This window comes from Mytilus californianus, unplaced genomic scaffold (assembly GCF_021869535.1).
Source record: "Mytilus californianus isolate M0D057914Y unplaced genomic scaffold, xbMytCali1.0.p SCAF_12, whole genome shotgun sequence".
Classification (NCBI taxonomy): Eukaryota; Metazoa; Mollusca; class Bivalvia; order Mytilida; family Mytilidae; genus Mytilus; species Mytilus californianus.
Genome location: NW_026262604.1, coordinates 44,461,090 through 44,479,854, shown reverse-complemented (window position 1 = coordinate 44,479,854; position 18,765 = coordinate 44,461,090). Strand labels below are relative to the sequence as shown.

The 18,765-nt window shown below is 31.8% G+C and overlaps 1 protein-coding gene across 2 annotated transcripts; it reads left to right on the top strand.

The window, feature by feature from the left end:
* Positions 1-2,593: 2,593 nt before the first annotated feature.
* LOC127721868 (uncharacterized) lies at positions 2,594-14,094 on the top strand. Of its 2 annotated transcripts, XM_052228677.1 has the most exons (9): positions 2,594-3,075; positions 3,932-4,119; positions 4,927-4,993; positions 5,760-5,975; positions 6,391-6,520; positions 7,048-7,239; positions 11,011-11,181; positions 11,924-12,008; positions 12,970-14,094. In XM_052228677.1, the coding sequence occupies exons 1-9, from the start codon at positions 2,622-2,624 to the stop codon at positions 14,026-14,028; spliced, it is 2,562 nt and encodes an 853-aa protein (XP_052084637.1). In that variant the 5' UTR covers positions 2,594-2,621; the 3' UTR covers positions 14,029-14,094. The 2 variants fall into 2 exon arrangements, with proteins under 2 accessions (XP_052084637.1, XP_052084638.1); XM_052228678.1 differs by lacking the exons at positions 11,011-11,181; positions 11,924-12,008 and having other exon boundaries at positions 12,970-13,173.
* The last annotated feature ends 4,671 nt before the right edge of the window (positions 14,095-18,765 follow it).

The window sequence follows — 18,765 nt, the reverse complement described above, 5'->3', positions numbered from 1 at the left end:
TTTTCTTCGGTTCTTGATCTGAGTTAATGTTCTTGTATAAACGTACACAGCCACGTAACTTTTATTATATTCAATGATTATATTATAATAAAACAATATCCATCAGTGTCCATATGACGGGAATTAAAGCAAATGTAGGTCTCCTCATTGTTTTTTTATTTTACATGCTTTTGTTCGCTTTTTACCGACTTGTGATTTTTGCATCGTCCCATGATATCTTATGTATCTTTATACAAACCCTAGAGGACAAACACTGTAAGTTTACTGATTACATAGATTTATCTTTTACTAGTAATCTGATTTTTTTTTTGTATCCTTCACTTAAAATTAGTCGTCCCATTAATATTTTATTTCTAACAAATATCTTCGACAAAGGTCGCTTGGCACCATTCAATGAGTCAACGGATTCAAAACAAATATCTCTTTATATTCTCAAGACAATAGATGATTTAATGTTTAATTATTAAAATGTACTAAACACAAATTGTTACGAGACTCTTATTCCTACCATCTCTTTGTATTATTTTAAACATGTTCAACGCTTGATGGAAAAGTGTCGTCAATAACATACAAAAAGATCATGTTGGAGTAATTTATAGGTGTATTTGTTCTCAGACTCTCTCTGAAACTTAATTAGTATTCAAATAAGGAGAAGTAGTACGATTGCCAATGAAACAACTATACATCAGGTCCAAATAACGAATATAAATGCACGTATATGCCACCGTGAGGCTTTCAACAATGAGAACAACCCAAACCGTATAGTCAGCTATAAAAGACAATTTAGATAATTCAGATAATAAAAGCAAAAAAAAAATAAAAGACTGGAAAACAACTTTTATATTTCTGAATAAGTATAGGTATTTTCTGAAGAAAATTGTGGGTAAAACCTGATTTTCTTACTTTCAACTTCTTTGACAGTTGTATTGACAAAGCAGCATTTTCCCCCTTTTTCGGACTTTTCGGTTTTTAATGCTTCATATTTCATTTTGGTATCCTCCCTGTGTTGATTGATGAGTCTTATGTAGACGAAACGCAAGATACCGAACTCAAAGGAAAATTCAAATCAGACAGTCCCTTATAAAATGGCAAATCAAAATCTCAAACACATCAAACAAATTGAAAACAACTGTCATATTCCTGATCAAAACCCTGGTATCATTGATGAGTTTTTACCTATCGAAACGAATTAAAAGGTTACTGACATTTAATCTAAAAAGACATCACACATGCAAAGCTGATATCACTGATGAATGTAATTGACTTTTCTACAGAATAAGGCAAAAAAATAAATGAGTTCTTTGACATTTTCGCTGCAGTAAACAATTTTATCAAAAAATAAAATAGAAACTCTTAACGGATATTTTAATCATTACTTCAAGGTAAATTAAAACATAGATTGACTTAAGGATTTTTTTTTTATACTTTAGATGAATATGTTGAGTATTCAACTTTTAAACATATAATAGAAAAGAATGACATTTTGTTAATATCATCATTAGTAAGGTTTGAACAATAAGCGAAAGGCAACGTGACAGTGTTTCGAATCATTCACTCGAGGGAACCTATCAACCCTTAATTCAATTTAATGTTTATCCGATAATAGGGTGCACTAATGTCACTTTGTATTCATGTGGCAGAGACTACATTGCAATATTTTACCGTGATGATGTAATACAATTTCTATATAACAGCAACAAACTCAGGACCTAACACTAATTTGCTTCTACAAGAATCAGATAATTTTGTTGATTAATATCATAACTAGAGGGTTTTCGTTATTTCCCATGTTACGTGAAATGGGCGGTCCCTCTGCTTTTAAGCTACTAAATTTATAATATTTATATTATGGCAGGAAAGGAAAAATGATCAAAACACAAATTTCAGTACACAAACACAAGGTAGAAAACTAGACTGAGCACGCGAACTCCACCAAAATCGGGGTAGATCTCAGGTGCTCTAGAAGGATTAGGAGATCCGCTCCACATATAATTCTCGTTATTATAGTTTAAACTAGAACATACCCGCGACATCGCAGTACCGTGACTGAATTAAGTACATACGCCTTTTTTCAGCCTGGATTTTTTGTATTCGTATTGTTATCTGATAAAGTCATGCTAATTATAAGGTGTACAGTTTTCACTTCTTTCAAAATCGTTCAGTTACAGTGAGTTTCATATGATAAGGTATTTGTGTATTTTTGTGTTGCTTGCACTGTGTTTTTGTTATCTGCTTTAATTTTATATTAGAGTCATGGCGCCTTACAGGGATTTTTTTGTATTGCATTATGTATTTTCTTAAATATAACTTCTTTACTCCATTTTTCGATGTAAAAATGGGGAGGATACAGATTTTTAAAAAAAAACTTCTTCAAGGGAATTGGAATAAAAAGAAACAAAAGAAAACGAGCACATTACATCTACATTATAGATTATTATTTAATCATGTTTATACTATTTAAGGGGGTACCGTACACCTAAGAAAAGATAACTCTTACTGAAATTCTGAATTAACTTACGTCAATATAGTGTTTTAAAATACGCCTCATATTACAAGCGTTTTATTGACCTTGAATAGTTAATTACCTGTTGATATGAAGCAGACGATACATCAATGTTATAATGGAACAGCGTAAACGTGATCCGTTTGGTAAATTTTCGAGGTCTAAATCTGCCGATAAGAAATCAAATCGTTCAGATTACTTCAAATGGTTAAATGATGGCAGGAAATTGGAAGATTCTCCGCAAGTCGGCTTGCGTAATGATTATGGCAATTACGTATACGAGTTTCTTGATGTTGGGGCCGAGGCTGAATTGGAAGATGATAACAAGTCTGATGTGTCAAAATCTTGGACAATGGGGAGAAGAATTGTTGAGTTGAATGTCCTAGCAAAAGGAATGTATTGCTGCACTTGCAAGTGTCCGCTTCACCTGTCAAATATTGTAGGAGAACGATTATTTGGGCTAGGTGGTCTACTGATGGTGGATTGTGAACTGTGTCATACTGTAACTGATGTCCAGTTTGGGAAGAGGGGGCCATCTGGAAGTTATGACATCAACACAAAAGCTTCCATAGGTAGGTATAGAAACTATATGATTATATCACATGCTTGTAAATTATAATAGCCTGTATGATGCTAATATTTACAGTTTTACTGTTTACATTTATAATTAACATGTTGCATTGTTTATTTTTCATAATTATATTTAAATGCATTCATGATTTTTGTTTAATAAATAGATTAATATTGAGTCCTTGGGGGCAATTACAACTAATGTGTCTATATATATATAGCTAACTCAACAGTGCATGCTGCTTGCATACTTGAGCAAATTGGGGTGTTGGGAAAACTTTTTAGATTAAGGTATATAGGATTTTTTCTGAGACAAGTGCATGTGCCTTATAGCAAATTAATTGTTGAAAACATTGTCATTGTTCAATGAACATCATCAACTTTCAACCCCTCCCTTCTTATCTTTAGTCTTTAGTCTTTAGAAGTGTCAACTTGACACTATAATCTCTCTGTACTTTCGGTCACTCTGGTAATTTTATGTCACTTTTGTATAAGTAAAGTAGGCTTTGAAAAGAGTTATAATAACTAATTATAAACTGTGAAATATTTTTTTAGGGCTTGGCCATTAAATGTACAACTATATGTACATCATCATATCATGTAAATATTCTTAGATGATGTTTTGTAAGCCAAGTCAGAGAAATTAGCACAGGACTGTCAGCCTGTGTCCTGTTAATATATCTTCAGTCTAGAAAATTTTAAAGAATTTTACAATTTTAAGAGAAACAAATTACCATCTTTTCTTTGTTTATAACACAACTGTTTCTTAGTCTTGGAAATGCAGGTGTGTACATTTTCCATTATTAAGACATCAATTTTCTTTCTCAATTTTAATAATACCTCTTATTTCTATTAAAGGAATGATACATGCAGGGATGGGCCCAACTCATCTGCAGAACTTTCTAGCAGAATGTAACCTGCCATCCATTACAGAGAGCACATTAGGGAAAAAAGAGAAAGAATTAAGTGGACAGATTAAAAATGTAACAATCCAGTCGTGCAATATGGCACAAAGAGAGGAAAAGTCACTCAGCACAAATGGCAATGTAAGTATCAAATGTATGCACACAAAGTGGAATATCTAGACTGGATGCCCCTTTCTAGAAGTCTTTTTTACCCCCCCCCCCCCAAAAAAAATCCTTATATTGTATAACTTTTCATGGAGTACATCTAAAAAAGTCCTAGATCCTAGATTTAATTCAAGGGTCTTAGGTAATATATATGAGAATTATAATACAATTTGATCATGTATAATGCTACATTGTATATATGTACAGGTATGTCATATGAAACTTCAAAGTAACATCAAACATGTTTTTGAAGTGAAGCTGATTTTTTATTATTTCATGGTTTCATGCATCAAGAATCATTCAACGAATTATTTAACAAATAACAGTTTCACAGAAGAGTAAATTTGTAATATTAAAATGTGTCCCCTTAGTAAATATTGTCCTAATTACAAAAAATACAATGATCATTTAGGTATAAGTGTGAGACAGACAGAATAAACAACAATACATGTACATGCATGTACAGATCAAGACTTTTCACCACCTAAAATTGCACAGGACAGCACAATTTTTGAAATTTTTCATTAGATTTAACAGTGAGGACCAGCAGAATTTCTTTAAGGACCACAAAAACAATAATTTCTAATTGTGTATTTGGTGTGCAGTCACTGCAAATGTTTGTTTCTGCATACATATGCATCCAAAAGATTTGTTTGTGTTCTTAATAATGTATTTGTAGCTTACTACAAAACTAGGTATCCTAAAGGTGAAGGTAAATGTTTAAGGTCAATCTATAAAAAACTTGCTGGGACTTTTTTTTATTAGAAATGCAATCTTTTCTAGATTGAAGCAAGTTTTGATGGTGGCTGGCAAAAGAGAGGCTCCGGTTGGAATTATAATAGTAATACAGGTAAATAAACAGCATTCATGTTATATAATTTAATGTCTGACATTCATGATTTAATTACTGTATTTTGTTAAATTTTGCTGAATCAATTATTAATATAAATAACTTAATTGGACAAAGAATTAATTTCACTATTTAGTTTGATATAAGACAAGTAAGAAGCTGTAGTTAAAGAAATATCTTCCCATACTTATTTTTATTCAATCCCTAGGCTAGATCTCTTTAACTTACCTGGTTCAATTATAGCAAATAGGTGAGCTTTTGCCATCATTTTGCATACATTATAGAAGTAAGATGTGTTACATGATTGCCAGTGACTCAACTGTCCACCAGAGCTCAAATGAATTGGAAGTAGGCAATTATAGCTAGACAACTATAAAACCTTCAACAATGAGAAAAACTTATATCCAACATGAAAAATACCAAACAATTCAAATGAAAAAACTAACGGCGTAATTAATAACAAAACAATTTATGAAGAAAATATGACAGATATAAACTAACAACAACCACTGAACTACAGGCTCTTTATTATCAATATCTGTCCGTCATATTAATCTGTAACATTACATCTGTGGACCTTTCATTAAAATATCCATTATCCTACACCCCTAAACAAATTGAAACCAAAATTCAAAAAAATATTTACTAAAATTGAGAATGGAAATGGGGAATGTGTCAAAGAGACAACAACCCGACCATAGAACAGACACCTAAACTGTTTATCATTGCATCATGTATGTAATACCTTTTACTTTAATTCTTGCAGGACATGCAACTTTTATTGGAAAGGAGACAGGAAAGGTGTTGTCCTTTGAATTAAGAAGTAAGACTTGTAAGATTTGTGAATTCCATCTTAATAGAAAAGAGACTGTTCCGGAGCATGAGTGTCAGTTGAATTGGCATGGCTCTAGTAAATCCATGGAGGCAGATATGGCGGTGTCTATGGCCCACAGATTAAAAGATGATGAATGTGAAATTAATGGTATGTTTCATAATCAAAATAAAGAATTTTGAAATACAATTTCATGTAATGAGTTCCCCAAAATGCATTGAAAATATCATATAAAGGGAAATAACTCTTATTTCAACAATACTTTCAAATTTGAAAGGTGAATATTTTGTGATTTTCACAGGAAACTTGGATTTTGTTCTTACACTTTTATGACAAAGAATCAATTAATTTTGTTGTTAATGATATAACATAACCAATGTCATGTAAAAATCCAGTTTATATTTATTTTAGTTGCTTTATTTACATTAGCTACATGTAATTAAATAAGGCAGAATATAACAGCTATCACTATTTTCCAAATAAAAAAATATGCTTGCAGTTGTATATCTTGACCGCTGTTGTGTTGCCTTTTTGTAGGTTTATAATTCTTCAATCTTCATTTCAGTCATACATGCTGATAATGATGCAGCAACATCAGCCAGACTTGAAGTTGAGTTTGAAAATATAAAGAAAAAAGATGACCAGAACCATGTAAAGAAGGGTATATCAACAAGCTTATATAATATTTCAAAGAGGTATTTTTACAAATTAATTTTAGTGTTACGAGTATGTCTATGAAAAGGCTTAAGCCCATCCTTTACCAAATCAAATCATACTTATAGATCTTATTATATTGATCTGTCAAGACTACAAACTCTAAAAAAACATTACAATGAAATTTCAATTTTGTGTTGTTCAAAGACATGTAAAGATCTTTGCATTTTTGTGTTATCTGAATTCACAAACATTACATTGAAAATTGAAAGAACTATTAGTATATATATGAGTAATCTTCATGGCTTATGGAACGACCAAATAGTTTTTAGTGAGGCTTTATGAAGTTTAGAATAGAAAGGCCGGACTTAAAAAAATAGAAACTAGGACCATTTTTTCTAAAAATTAAAAGGAAGATGCATGAATCCATGATTGAAGATTTCATCCATGCCCCATAAAAGTCTAAAGGGTGCTTGCTCCCTCAATAGTATAGACAGATAAGCAATAAAAAAAAGAAGACTTTTTAAATTTTTTTTTTTACATTAATTATTTCTTTCTTATTTTGTAGTTACAAAGAATTGCAAAAGGATGAAACAAAACAATATATTTTGAGGTGCTTTATGTATTCCATTAAGGGAGGTGACAATGAAGATGACATTAAGATTGGGCTGCAAAGAATTGTACCACATATTTTTGGATCACATGAAAATTGTAAAGATGCTGACTGGTGTAGCTATCATCAAGATCCAGAAAAATTTACGTAAGATCTTCTATACTGGTATTGACAACATATATTTAGCTCACTGGGGCCTGAAGGCCCCTATGTGAGCTTATACCATCACTTGGCGTTCGTCTGTCGTCATGGTCGAAAACTATTTCAAAAATCTTCTCCTCTGAAACTACTGGGCTAAATACCTTCAAACTTTCAATAAATGTTCCTTAGGGTATGTAGTTTATAAATTGTATCCGAAGTTTTGATCCATCGACAAACATGGCCGCCATGGCTAAAAATAGAACATAGGGATCAAATGCAGTTTTTGGCTTATATCTCAAAAACTAAAGCTTTTAGAGCAAATCTGACATGGAGTAAAATTATTCAATTGGTCAAAATCTATCAGCCCTGAAATTTTCAGACGAATCAAACAACCCATTGTTGGGTTGCTGCCACTAAATTGGTAGTTTAAAGGAAATTTTGCAGTTTTTTGTTATTATCTTGAATATTATTATAGATAGATATAAACTGTAAACAGCAATAATGTTCAGCAAAGTAAGATTTACAAAAAAGTAAAATGACCAAAATTGTCAATTGACCTCTTAAGGAGTTATTGCCCAATTGACCTCTTAAGGAGTTATTGCCCTTTAAAGACAATTTTACACAATTTGTTCATCAAGTTTGGTAACATTTAAAAATCTTCTCCTCTGAAACTACAGGGCCAAATACCTTAAAACTTTAACTAAATATTCCTTAGGGTATCTAGTTTGTAAATTGTATCCGAAGTTTTGATCCATTGACAAACATGGTCGCCATGGCTTAAAATAGAACATAGGGGTCAAATGTAGTTTTTGGCTTATATCTCAAAAACTAAAGCTTTTAGAGCAAATCTGACAATGAGTAAAATTGTTCAATTAGTCAAGATCTATCAGCCCTGAAATTTTCAGACGAATCGAACAACCCATTGTTGGGTTGCTGCCACTAAATTGGTAGTTTAAAGGAAATTTTGCAGTTTTTTGTTATTATCTTGAATATTATTATAGATAGATATAAACTGTAAACAGCAATGATGTTTAGCAAAGTAAGATCTACAAAAAAGTTAAATGACCAAAATTGTCAATTGACCGCTTAAGGAGTTATTGCCCTTAAAGCTTTAAAGACAATTTTACACAATTTGTTCATCAAGTTTGCTAACATTAAAAACCTTCTCATCTGAAACTATTGTGCCTAATACTTCTTAACTTTAAATGAATGTTCCTTTAGGAATTTAGTTTTTGAATTATATCCGAATTTTAGATCAATCAACAAACATGGCCGTCATGGCTAAAAATAGAACATAGGGGTCAAATGCAGTTTTTGGCTTATATCTCAGAAACTAAAGCATTTAGAGCAAATCTGACATGGGGTAAATGTTTAAAAGGTCAAGATCTATCATCCCTGAAATTTTCAGACAAACATTGTTGGGTTGCTGCCACTAAATTGGTTATTTTAAGGAAATTTTGCAGTTTTTGGTTGTTATCTTGAATATAATTGAAGATAAAGATAAACTGTAAACAGCAAAAAATGTCCAACAAAGTAAGATCTACAAAAAAGTTTTATATGACCAAAATTGTCAATTGACCCCTTAAGAAGGACAATTTTACACAAGTTGTTTATGTTTTTTAACTTTAAAAAAAGAAATGAATCTAGTATAAATTTTGTATTTTATTTCCTTGTACGTCAAGAAACATAGAAACTATGGCTGAAATGGAACATATGGGTAAAATGCATTTATTTGCTTTTGAAGAAAATATGACAGATACAATGAACATTGAAGTGGCATTTTTAAGCCACTCATTAATATATATCGAAAAGCAAAATTAATCATTGATGAAAGATTTAACCAAAATTTTAACAGGTGAGCGATTCAGGCTCTTGAGAGCCTCTTGTTTTCTGTATTGTCTCATTTCTCAAAGAATTAATAGATATAAGATGTGGTATGAGTGCCAATGAGACACCTCTTCCATCCAATTCACAATTTGTAAAAAGAAACCAATTATCATATGTCAATCCTAAAAATTGATTCCTTAATATGCTGAATCTAACCGTGTATTAAGTTTTTGGATTTTGGCCTGGTTTTTAAATTGGTCCACATTGAGGTCCAAAGGGTCAAAAATTAAACTTTGTTTGATTTCATCAAAAATTGAATTATAGGGGTTTTTTGATATGACGAATTCAACTGTGTATTTAGGTTCTTAATTTTTGGTCCTGTTTTCAAATTGATCTACATTAAGGTCCACAGGGTCCAAAATTATACTTGGTTTGTTTTTAACAAAAATTGAATTCATGGGGTTCTTTGATATGCTGAATCTAAACATATATTTAGATTTTTGATTATGGGCCCAGTTTTCAAGTCGGTCCAAATTGGGGTCCGAAATTAATCTTTGTTTGATTTCAACAAAAATTGAATATATAGGGTTCTTTAATATGCTGAATCTAACCATGTATTAAGTTTTTAGATTTTGTACCCCATTTAAATTGGCCCACATTGAGGTCCAAAGGGTCCAAATTAAACTTTGTTTGATTTCATCAAAAATTGACTTATTAGGGTTCTTTGATATGCGGAATCTAACCTTGTATTTAGAGTTTTAATTTTTGGTCCCATTTTCTAATTGGTCTACATTAAGGTCAAAGGGTCCAAAATTAAACATTGTTTGATTTCAACAAAAATTGAATATATGGGGTTCTTTGATGTGCTGAATCTTACCATGTATTTAGATTTTTGATTTTGGGTCCTGTTATCAAATTGGCCCACATTAAGGTCCAAAGGGTCCAAAATTATACTTTGTTTGTTTTTAACAAAAATTGAATTCATGGGGTTCTTTGATATGCTGAATCTAAACATATATTTAGATTTTTGATTATGGGCCCAGTTTTCAATTCGGTCCAAATTGGGGTCCAAAATTAAACTTTGTTTGATTTCAACAAAAATTGAATATATGGGGTTCTTTGGTATGCTGAATCTAACCATGTATTAAGTTTTTGGATTTTGAACCCAATTTAAATTGGCCCACATTGAGGTCCAAAGGGTCCAAATTAAACTTTGTTTGATTTCATCAAAAATTGACTTATTAGGGTTCTTTGATATGCGGAATCTAACCTTGTATTTAGAGTTTTAATTTTTGGTCCCATTTTCTAATTGGTCTACATTAAGGTCAAAGGGTCCAAAATTAAACTTTGTTTGATTTCAACAAAAATTGAATATATGGGGTTCTTTGATATGCTGAATCTTACCATGTATTTAGATTTTTGATTTTGGGTCCCGTTATCAAATTGGTCCACATTGAGGTCAAAAGGGTCCAATATTAAATTTTTATTTGATTTCTTCAAAAAATGAATTCTTGGGGTTCTTTGATATGCTAAATCTAACCATGTATTTAGATTTTGGATATTTGACCTTAGTAGGTATGTCCAATTTAAAAATTTTAAGTACTTAGACTACATTCATTTTGTGTCAGAAACCTATGCTGTGTCAAATATTAATAACAATCCAAATTCAGAGCTGTATCAAGCTTGAATGTTGTGTCCATACTTGCCCCAACTGTTCAGGGTTCGACCTCTGCGGTAGTATCAAGCTGCACCCTCTTTTTGTTCTAAGAACTCCCCTTTTTTCTTAACAACTCCTGCCCCTGTTTTAAAATTTCTTGATCTGCCCATGTACAGAAATATTGAACATATACTTATACTAAGTATTAACACTAAAGTTTCAGGCTAAGTATTTTGTGCAAATAAAAATTTGAAATGTAAATTTTATTTTCATTTTATTCAACTCCATTTTAGGTATAAAAGTTTACCAAATGGGAAACCGCTCAAGTCTGAAGGATTAAAGGTTGAATTGAATAATTTAGTGCAAAAAATGATTGGTAGGAGTAATTCTTTAAATGATCTTGGATCTACACAGTCAAATGAAAGCTTTAACCAGCTTGTATCTGTAAAGGCACCTAAATCAAGGTAATTTGTATATATATTTGCGTGTCAGTTCACATTCTTAAGCAACAATGAATACAAGTATAAAAAATATGTTGTATGATTACCAATAAGACAACTCTACACAAGAGACCAAATGACACAGAAATTAACAGCTATGGGTCACAGAAAGGCCTTTAACAATGAGCAATTCTCATATGACATAGTAAGCTATAAAAGGCCCCAATTCACAAATTTATGTATAGATATAAAAAGATGTGGTATGAGTGCTAATGAGACACCTCTTCCATCCAAGTCACAATTTGTAAAAAGAAACCAATTATACATATGTCAAAGTACAACATTCAACACAATTCAAACAAGAAAACTAATGGCTAAATGTAAAAAATCAATAAATGAAAAACAAATATGTCACATTGCAATTACTGACAGCTAGTTCAAAGCCAATAACAAAAAAACCCATGCATCTAAGACTTAATTATCTTGTCAGGGCTTTAAATTTTTCATACCCTGACTACTAAAAGTGATTTACATCCATCTGTCCAACTCAAGTTAACAGGCAGGTTGAAGTTTATTAGTTTTCAATGAAGGGAGTCAATACTGTCATAGTGAAACTTTATATAAAAATATTAATCTTTTGCAAAGGGTCTTCATATTTGGTGAGTTGGTATGTAACTGTTACCTGCACCTTTGACATCAAGTTCAAATAAGGGAAGAGGGGAATATATTTTAATGTACTTAAAAAGTTCTTCATACTCTTTTTTAGACATTATGGTGGATCATGCTCACTTCAGAATAGGCTTTCTGCAGCTGTGCTTCAGAAAAATGAAGGATATGGCTACTTATCCAAGGTAACTATGAAAATTTTTACATCTTCTTTTTGAACGAAGGGTGACATAGTGTTTGAATATGAGTGCTTCTTTTTCTTTCCTCTTCTATTTCTTTCTTCTTCTTCATCTTCTCAGAAAAGCCTGTTCAGACCATAACTTTATTAATCTTTTGATATAGCATATAATGAATTTTTAGTATGTGGGTATATCACTTGTGTCAAGTTCCAGGATTGGTAACTAAGACCTTGACCTAAAGTTCATTAAAATTAAATTTCTAGTACTATCTTTATGTCCACTCCATATCTTTTTGTCCGTCTGACCTTACTCTCACCCTCTTTTTTTTTCCTCACTCTAACTGAAGTTTGCCTCATCACAGAAAGTGAGTCACTTATTGTTCTAGAGTCTTGAATGCCCCTTTATAACTTGGAAAATTGCAAATTGTTTTGTTTCCTTACTCTAACATAAGTTTGTCTGATACAACTTTTATAAAACTGATACATATAAGAATCACAACACTCAGACAGAGTTCAAATTTGTGTTGTGATTCATTTGTCAACCTATAGTTCTGTCCCTTTTTAACTTGGAAAATTGCAAAGCTACAGCGGAGGCATTCATGACATCTTACACATTCTCCTTTAATATTTTTTTTATCTTTTTGAAACCATATTACATGTTGCATCCAATGTTTATATACAAGGAGATTACTGTATTGCTTTTTTAGCCCTGCAGATATACATTGTACAATTGACAGTCACGAATCATGTTTATCTAGTATGTAACTCAATTATCTTCTTTCTTCTCAAATTATTATCAAATGTGGTATGTGTGCTAATGCAACAACTATCCATCCAAGTCAAGTTATATAAAGAGTTACCATTATAGGTCAAAATATGTGTTCACGATGGAGATTACTGTTTTTTCTTGATTTTTAATATTTTAATGCATATATGTATTACATTTTAATTATGTTGCATTTTTTTAGATCAATGAAGCAGCAAACCTCTCTCCAGGAGAATTTACAATGGCAATTTCCTCTGTAAGAGATAAAAAAATGGAAAAAAGAAAAAAAAAAAAGAATTCAAAGGAATATAAAGTTGGCCGTATACAAAAGAAAAGAAACCGCAATAAGAACGAGCGTAAACATCTGGTAAGAGAAGGAAAAACCTATGGATCTCAAATGGAATTTGATCTTCAACAGGACCCTGAGCAAACCACAGAAATTCCACTTCCTTTTAATCTAGATGGCACTGAATGCAAAGTGTTTTTTGATTTAGAAACAACAGGCTTGGGTAGGAATAGCGATATCATTCAGATAGCAGCTAAGTCAAATTCAAATACATGTAGTTTTAACAGATATGTCATCCCAAGAGTGGACATTCAGATCGAGGCCAGTAAGATCACTGGTATAACATACAGCCATGGAACAAATAAAATGTATGTTCGAGGAGATATAGTTGAACCTGTGACACTACATAAAGCCCTACTTGATTTTATACATTTTTTAAAGGAACAGAACCAGTCAATTATACTAGGTCATAACATTTGTAACTTTGACATTCCTGTTATTGTTAACAAATTGAAAGAATGTAATCTGTTTTCGACATTTTGTGAAACCGTGAAAGGTTTTATTGACACAATGAAAGTGGCTAGAAAATATATTCCAAAAAATGATGTAGAAAATTTTAAGCAGCAGACTCTTGTCAAACAGTTTGTAGGAGAAAATTACTCTGCCCACAATGCAATAGAGGATGTGGATTCATTAAAAACATTATACAACAGTAAATTTACCTCACTAGTGAAATCTGATGATGTATTTTCCATTTTATACCACAATTGCATGGACTCCTACTCTGACTTACTAAGTAATAAAATTGTTTCAAGGCCAGTTTGCATGCAACTAGCAAAAGATGGTATATCGTTGAAACACCTCAAACTGGCATCTGTACGAGATGTAAATGGACTGAAATTTGTCTTACAGGACCATAAGATACCACCAAAAAGTGTGAAATGCATTCAGGACTACTTTCAGACTGAGGAATGAATTTTGTATGGCCAAAAAATAAATATATGTCTGTGTTTTCCTATAACCTGACTGTGTCTACCCTGATACTTGTTTTATTATTCTCCCAACACAATGAATTTGCCAAGGATATGATGTTTCAGTCTGTCCATTTGTCTATCCTATTCTTGTTAGTTCAACTCCTTAAAAACCGCACAACAGAATTTAATGAAACTTGGAAGGTGGTAAGAATGCAATAAGTGTGTATATTACAAAGTTCTATTAAATTTTGATTCCCTGCATTATAGTTTCATATTTTGAGTTATAGTCCCAGATCAATTGACACTGAAAAATAAATAATTTGCCATTTTTATCTGCAAAAAAATGACCGCCAAAGTCAAACATACTAGTGGTTGGATATTGTACCCTATGAAATAAATATTTCAAAAATCATTTATCTGAAGCTTCTAAAATAAAATGAACCAAACTTTAAAGTCTCATGAAGGTCAAATTTGCAAGGAACACACCACTCCATGATAATACATTCATATTTGCCAAAGATGTAAGACCTAGGTCAAAAGTCATGGCCTGGTCATTTTCATGCTAAAAACTACATAAAGTTGACCTAATGGTCAAATTTCAAGATCACATGAAGGTCATCATGGTGCAAGACACATTACCTGATGATGATACATCTACATACCAAAGATCTAAGACCAAGGTAAAAATACAACAAGGCATAGTAAAGTGTTTATAGTAAAAAATAAAATTGACCTTGAGGTCAATTTAAGGTCACATAAAGATAATCACAACACAGGACACTCCATCTCATTATCATACATCCTCATACAAAAGATGCAAGACCTAGGTAAAAAAAAACAACAAAAAAAATGCATATGGCCTTGTTTTCTATCAAAAATACATTTATTTGACCTTGAGGTCAAATTTCAAGGTCACATGAAAGTCATCATGATATGTGACACTCTACCTCATGATGATACTTCAACATGCAAAATATCTAAGCCCTAGGTCAAAAGACAAGAAAACTATGCCCCAAATATATTATCAGAATGGAACTTGCTCTTATTTATTGAGGGTGGTGGTATTATAAAAAAACTATAATTGAAAAAAATCTGGTGGATAAAAATTTATAAATTTTTGCAAAAATAACAAACTGATATAGCACTACAAATGGTTAGTTTAAAAAAAAAAATTAAACGACACATTTTTTTTTTTTTTTATTTTTTCTTCAAATACTTGACCCATCATATTCACTTTTGGGGGGGCTGAATCTGAGACCCCCCTTTTTTAATTCGGACAAAAATTTAAATCCAGAATAAAAAAAATACAAGTAAAGGGAATAGGTGAACTAAACTTCGCCTCAGTTTTCACTATTAACTATGCTATTGTCAATTTAGGATCAATTTTAATTTTTTTTTAACATATATACCCCTAAACCCATATTTCTGAAACTTCCAAATTTGGCTGATATTAGCATGTAAAAGATGCCATATTCGAGTTGCCAAATCTTTTAAACGTATGGTTCAAATCCTTCGAAATTTTTATAAGATGTTTAGCTTGGCCTAGTTTATCAATGGGATAAAAACAAGAAAAATTAAACGACAGGTTTTTTTTGGTGTATAGTGTTGGGTACCCCCTTAAGAAGCCAATTGCATGGGATATATTCTATTGAACTAAATAATTATTCATGTTATTATAACACATTGATGCAAGTTTTTTTGTGTTCATATGCTAACACTTTGAGTCCTTCATCTTGCAAAGGTCACATGTTTTTTTCTATCTGATTGATATCAACGTCTAATAAAACGTTATTGATTTACCTTACTTGAACTTGTGTCTGTAACTAGTTTTAATGAACTGCTGGTACCCTTGCATTGTCAATCTTTACTGAGTACCGATCTTAAGTGTTGAATTGTTATATTTAAAAGTAATAACATGTAATGCTGCGTCTACGTAACGATTGGGTTGGTGTTTGGAGACAGTTATGTATTTAAGTCATTACATATTAACAATTAAAAAACAATGTTTTTACTCTAGTACGCAAACATCACAGGTTTTGTTTTTAAAGAGATCCTCTGAAATTATTACAATGGAAGGCCTTGAAATTAATTGCAAAATCAGTTCTTCTTTTGTTTTATTGTGAGTAAAGTTTATTTCTCCACTCTCGATTATCGATTTTAAAGATTTTAACATGCTCACAAATATGAAATATTGACAACGTAGATTTTTTTCTTGAGCATTGAACAAATGAATCAGAATTTTTTTTTTTGGGGGGGGGGGGGTGTCGATAACACTGCTGTTGACTAGTTGGTTGTCAATGTTATCATCAAATTAGTAGTCATTATTCCTAACAACTATCTCAAACTTCTCGTTTGGTCAATTGACATTTCAATAAACTAAGGTCCAAACACTGTTAGACAAAGTGGCCTAAGATACATATAGCTAATACGTTTATGGTTCTTGTGGTCATGTATAACATTTCTACGTATTTATACATCCCTGGCTATTATTTCATATCAAGAACAAACGGTGTATTACTCATATGAATTGATTTTAAAGTTCTTTTAAACACACTTTACCAGAGAGTTTTTGTAAACACAAGCCTCGAATACCCGTCAGGCCATGCGTACCTCTTTTTACTTGGAGCGTAAATGTATACACTTTTTATTGTACAATGAAAATAAGCAAGCAATATATACACAATATATGAAATTAAACAAGATCGCCCCATTATTTGGAAAGTTCATTAAATCCATATTGAAAAAGTATTCAACGTTTTAAGTTGGTATAATCCAAAGCAAAATGAAAAAGTCCAACATGATATATTATATACAGTTTGTATATAATTGTCCAGCACAATGACGTATATGTTTGATAAAAAAAGGATATAAATACCAAAGGGATATTCAAACTCATAAAGTCGAAAAAAAATTTACTATACCATGGCAAAAAAAGAAAAAAACTATGAACAGTATACAAAACACAACATATGAAACTTATCACTGAGCAATACGAACCCCATTAAAAACCAGATGCGATCTCAGGGGCTCCTGAAGGGTAGGCAGAACATAATCGAGAGTTGAGGACGGGATTGGGATAACAACGATTGAAAATTATCCGTCGTTTAAAATAAACTCAACATAGATACCAGGATTAAAATTGTGTACGTTAGACGCGCGTTTTGTCTACATAACACATATGTGCAACAGATCCATAACGGTCAATCAACTTGTGATTGGGTCTGTAAAATTTTCAAAGGGATGATTTTAACTATACACTTGGAACTACGAGTGATCAAACTATAATTCTTTTAAATAATTAGTTATTGGCTGGAATATCACAGTTTCAGTCTTATTCATTCCATTATTTCAAGAAATATTCTGATCATGAGATGTTGTACGACATTGTTCTATGTTGTAAATACCAACATTTAATACCCCCAAAATAAATTGAATATTTGAGTGTGCTAGCTCATTGATTAGATATGCACTCAGAATATATGCATATAAGTATACATAATTAATTAAGGACACAGTAGTTTAACGATGTTCATACCTCGTCAATTGTTTAGAAAAAGACGAATTAGGGCAACTAACAAAAGCTGAGGGAACCACATGAACGCAAAAAAGGGCGAGACTGGGTGAGTCAACAGGATGAGCGTCTACTGCTTCGCTTGTATTACCCGCCATGCGAATTAACATGCGAACAAAGAATGATTAAGGCATATCATATAAATACATTTAGTGTTTCAAAGTTTTTCCATAAAACAGACAGGCTTGAACGAATAGGAAGTTTATTCACAGTTTATGCCTCATCGAGCCATACGACAAATATTTAAGAATCGAAACAATACCAAAAGAAATAGATTAGGGAACTTTTTATAGAATGACGACACTCAAAACATTGTTTAAATGTAGAATATCTACTAGAATATCCGACGATTTCTCTGCTATTTGTTACAGCGTGACAAGTCATTATCCGTTTTGTATTTTAAAAAAATATATAAAAACCTTTGACATTTGAATTTTGTTGTTCAATTAAAGGCCTCCTAATTGTTTTTTTAATAACAACCTTGTCTATGACTGAAACAAAACATAAGACAGATTTCTTTACGGTGTTAGCTTTATCAGCAGTATGACAGCATGACGTAATTAGGTCTTAATAGAAAACAAATCATGTCAATGAATTCAAAGCTGGTACCTCATGTGTTACAAGGCTGTAAGTTTTGAACTTTACTGGTTCTATACAACATGGCAGGAAATTTAAAATATGGGATATTTCTAAAAGCAATGAGTGCAATAGTAACGTATCGATTGCCTTGACTAAGGTTTAAGTTAATACAGCAGTAGATGCGTAAAATAATGCATAGGAAAACCAGACCACAACAGTTAGCTGTGTCATAGTATTGCAGACAACATAGTGGAATGAAAAAAGCAAGCAAATACCACACGATCTGTGCGTATGAAGCGCTTTTTTTTTTAGTTAACCTTATCAGTAAAGCCCTAACTTAAATCCCTAATCCTAGTATGACGTTCTTCCTTTTCTTTAGAAACAAAGCCATGTTCTGATTCGAATAAAACATGGCTGCACGTGATTGATGTCACAATTGAAATTGCAACGTCAATTGTATTTCAAACAACGCCTTATATCAAAATGATGATTTTTGTTGGAGTTGCTCGCTCGCTCGCTCGTCAGTTAATCATACAAAAGTACGTTTACATGTATCTGTTCATTCTTTATCGTGAAACGGTTGATTTT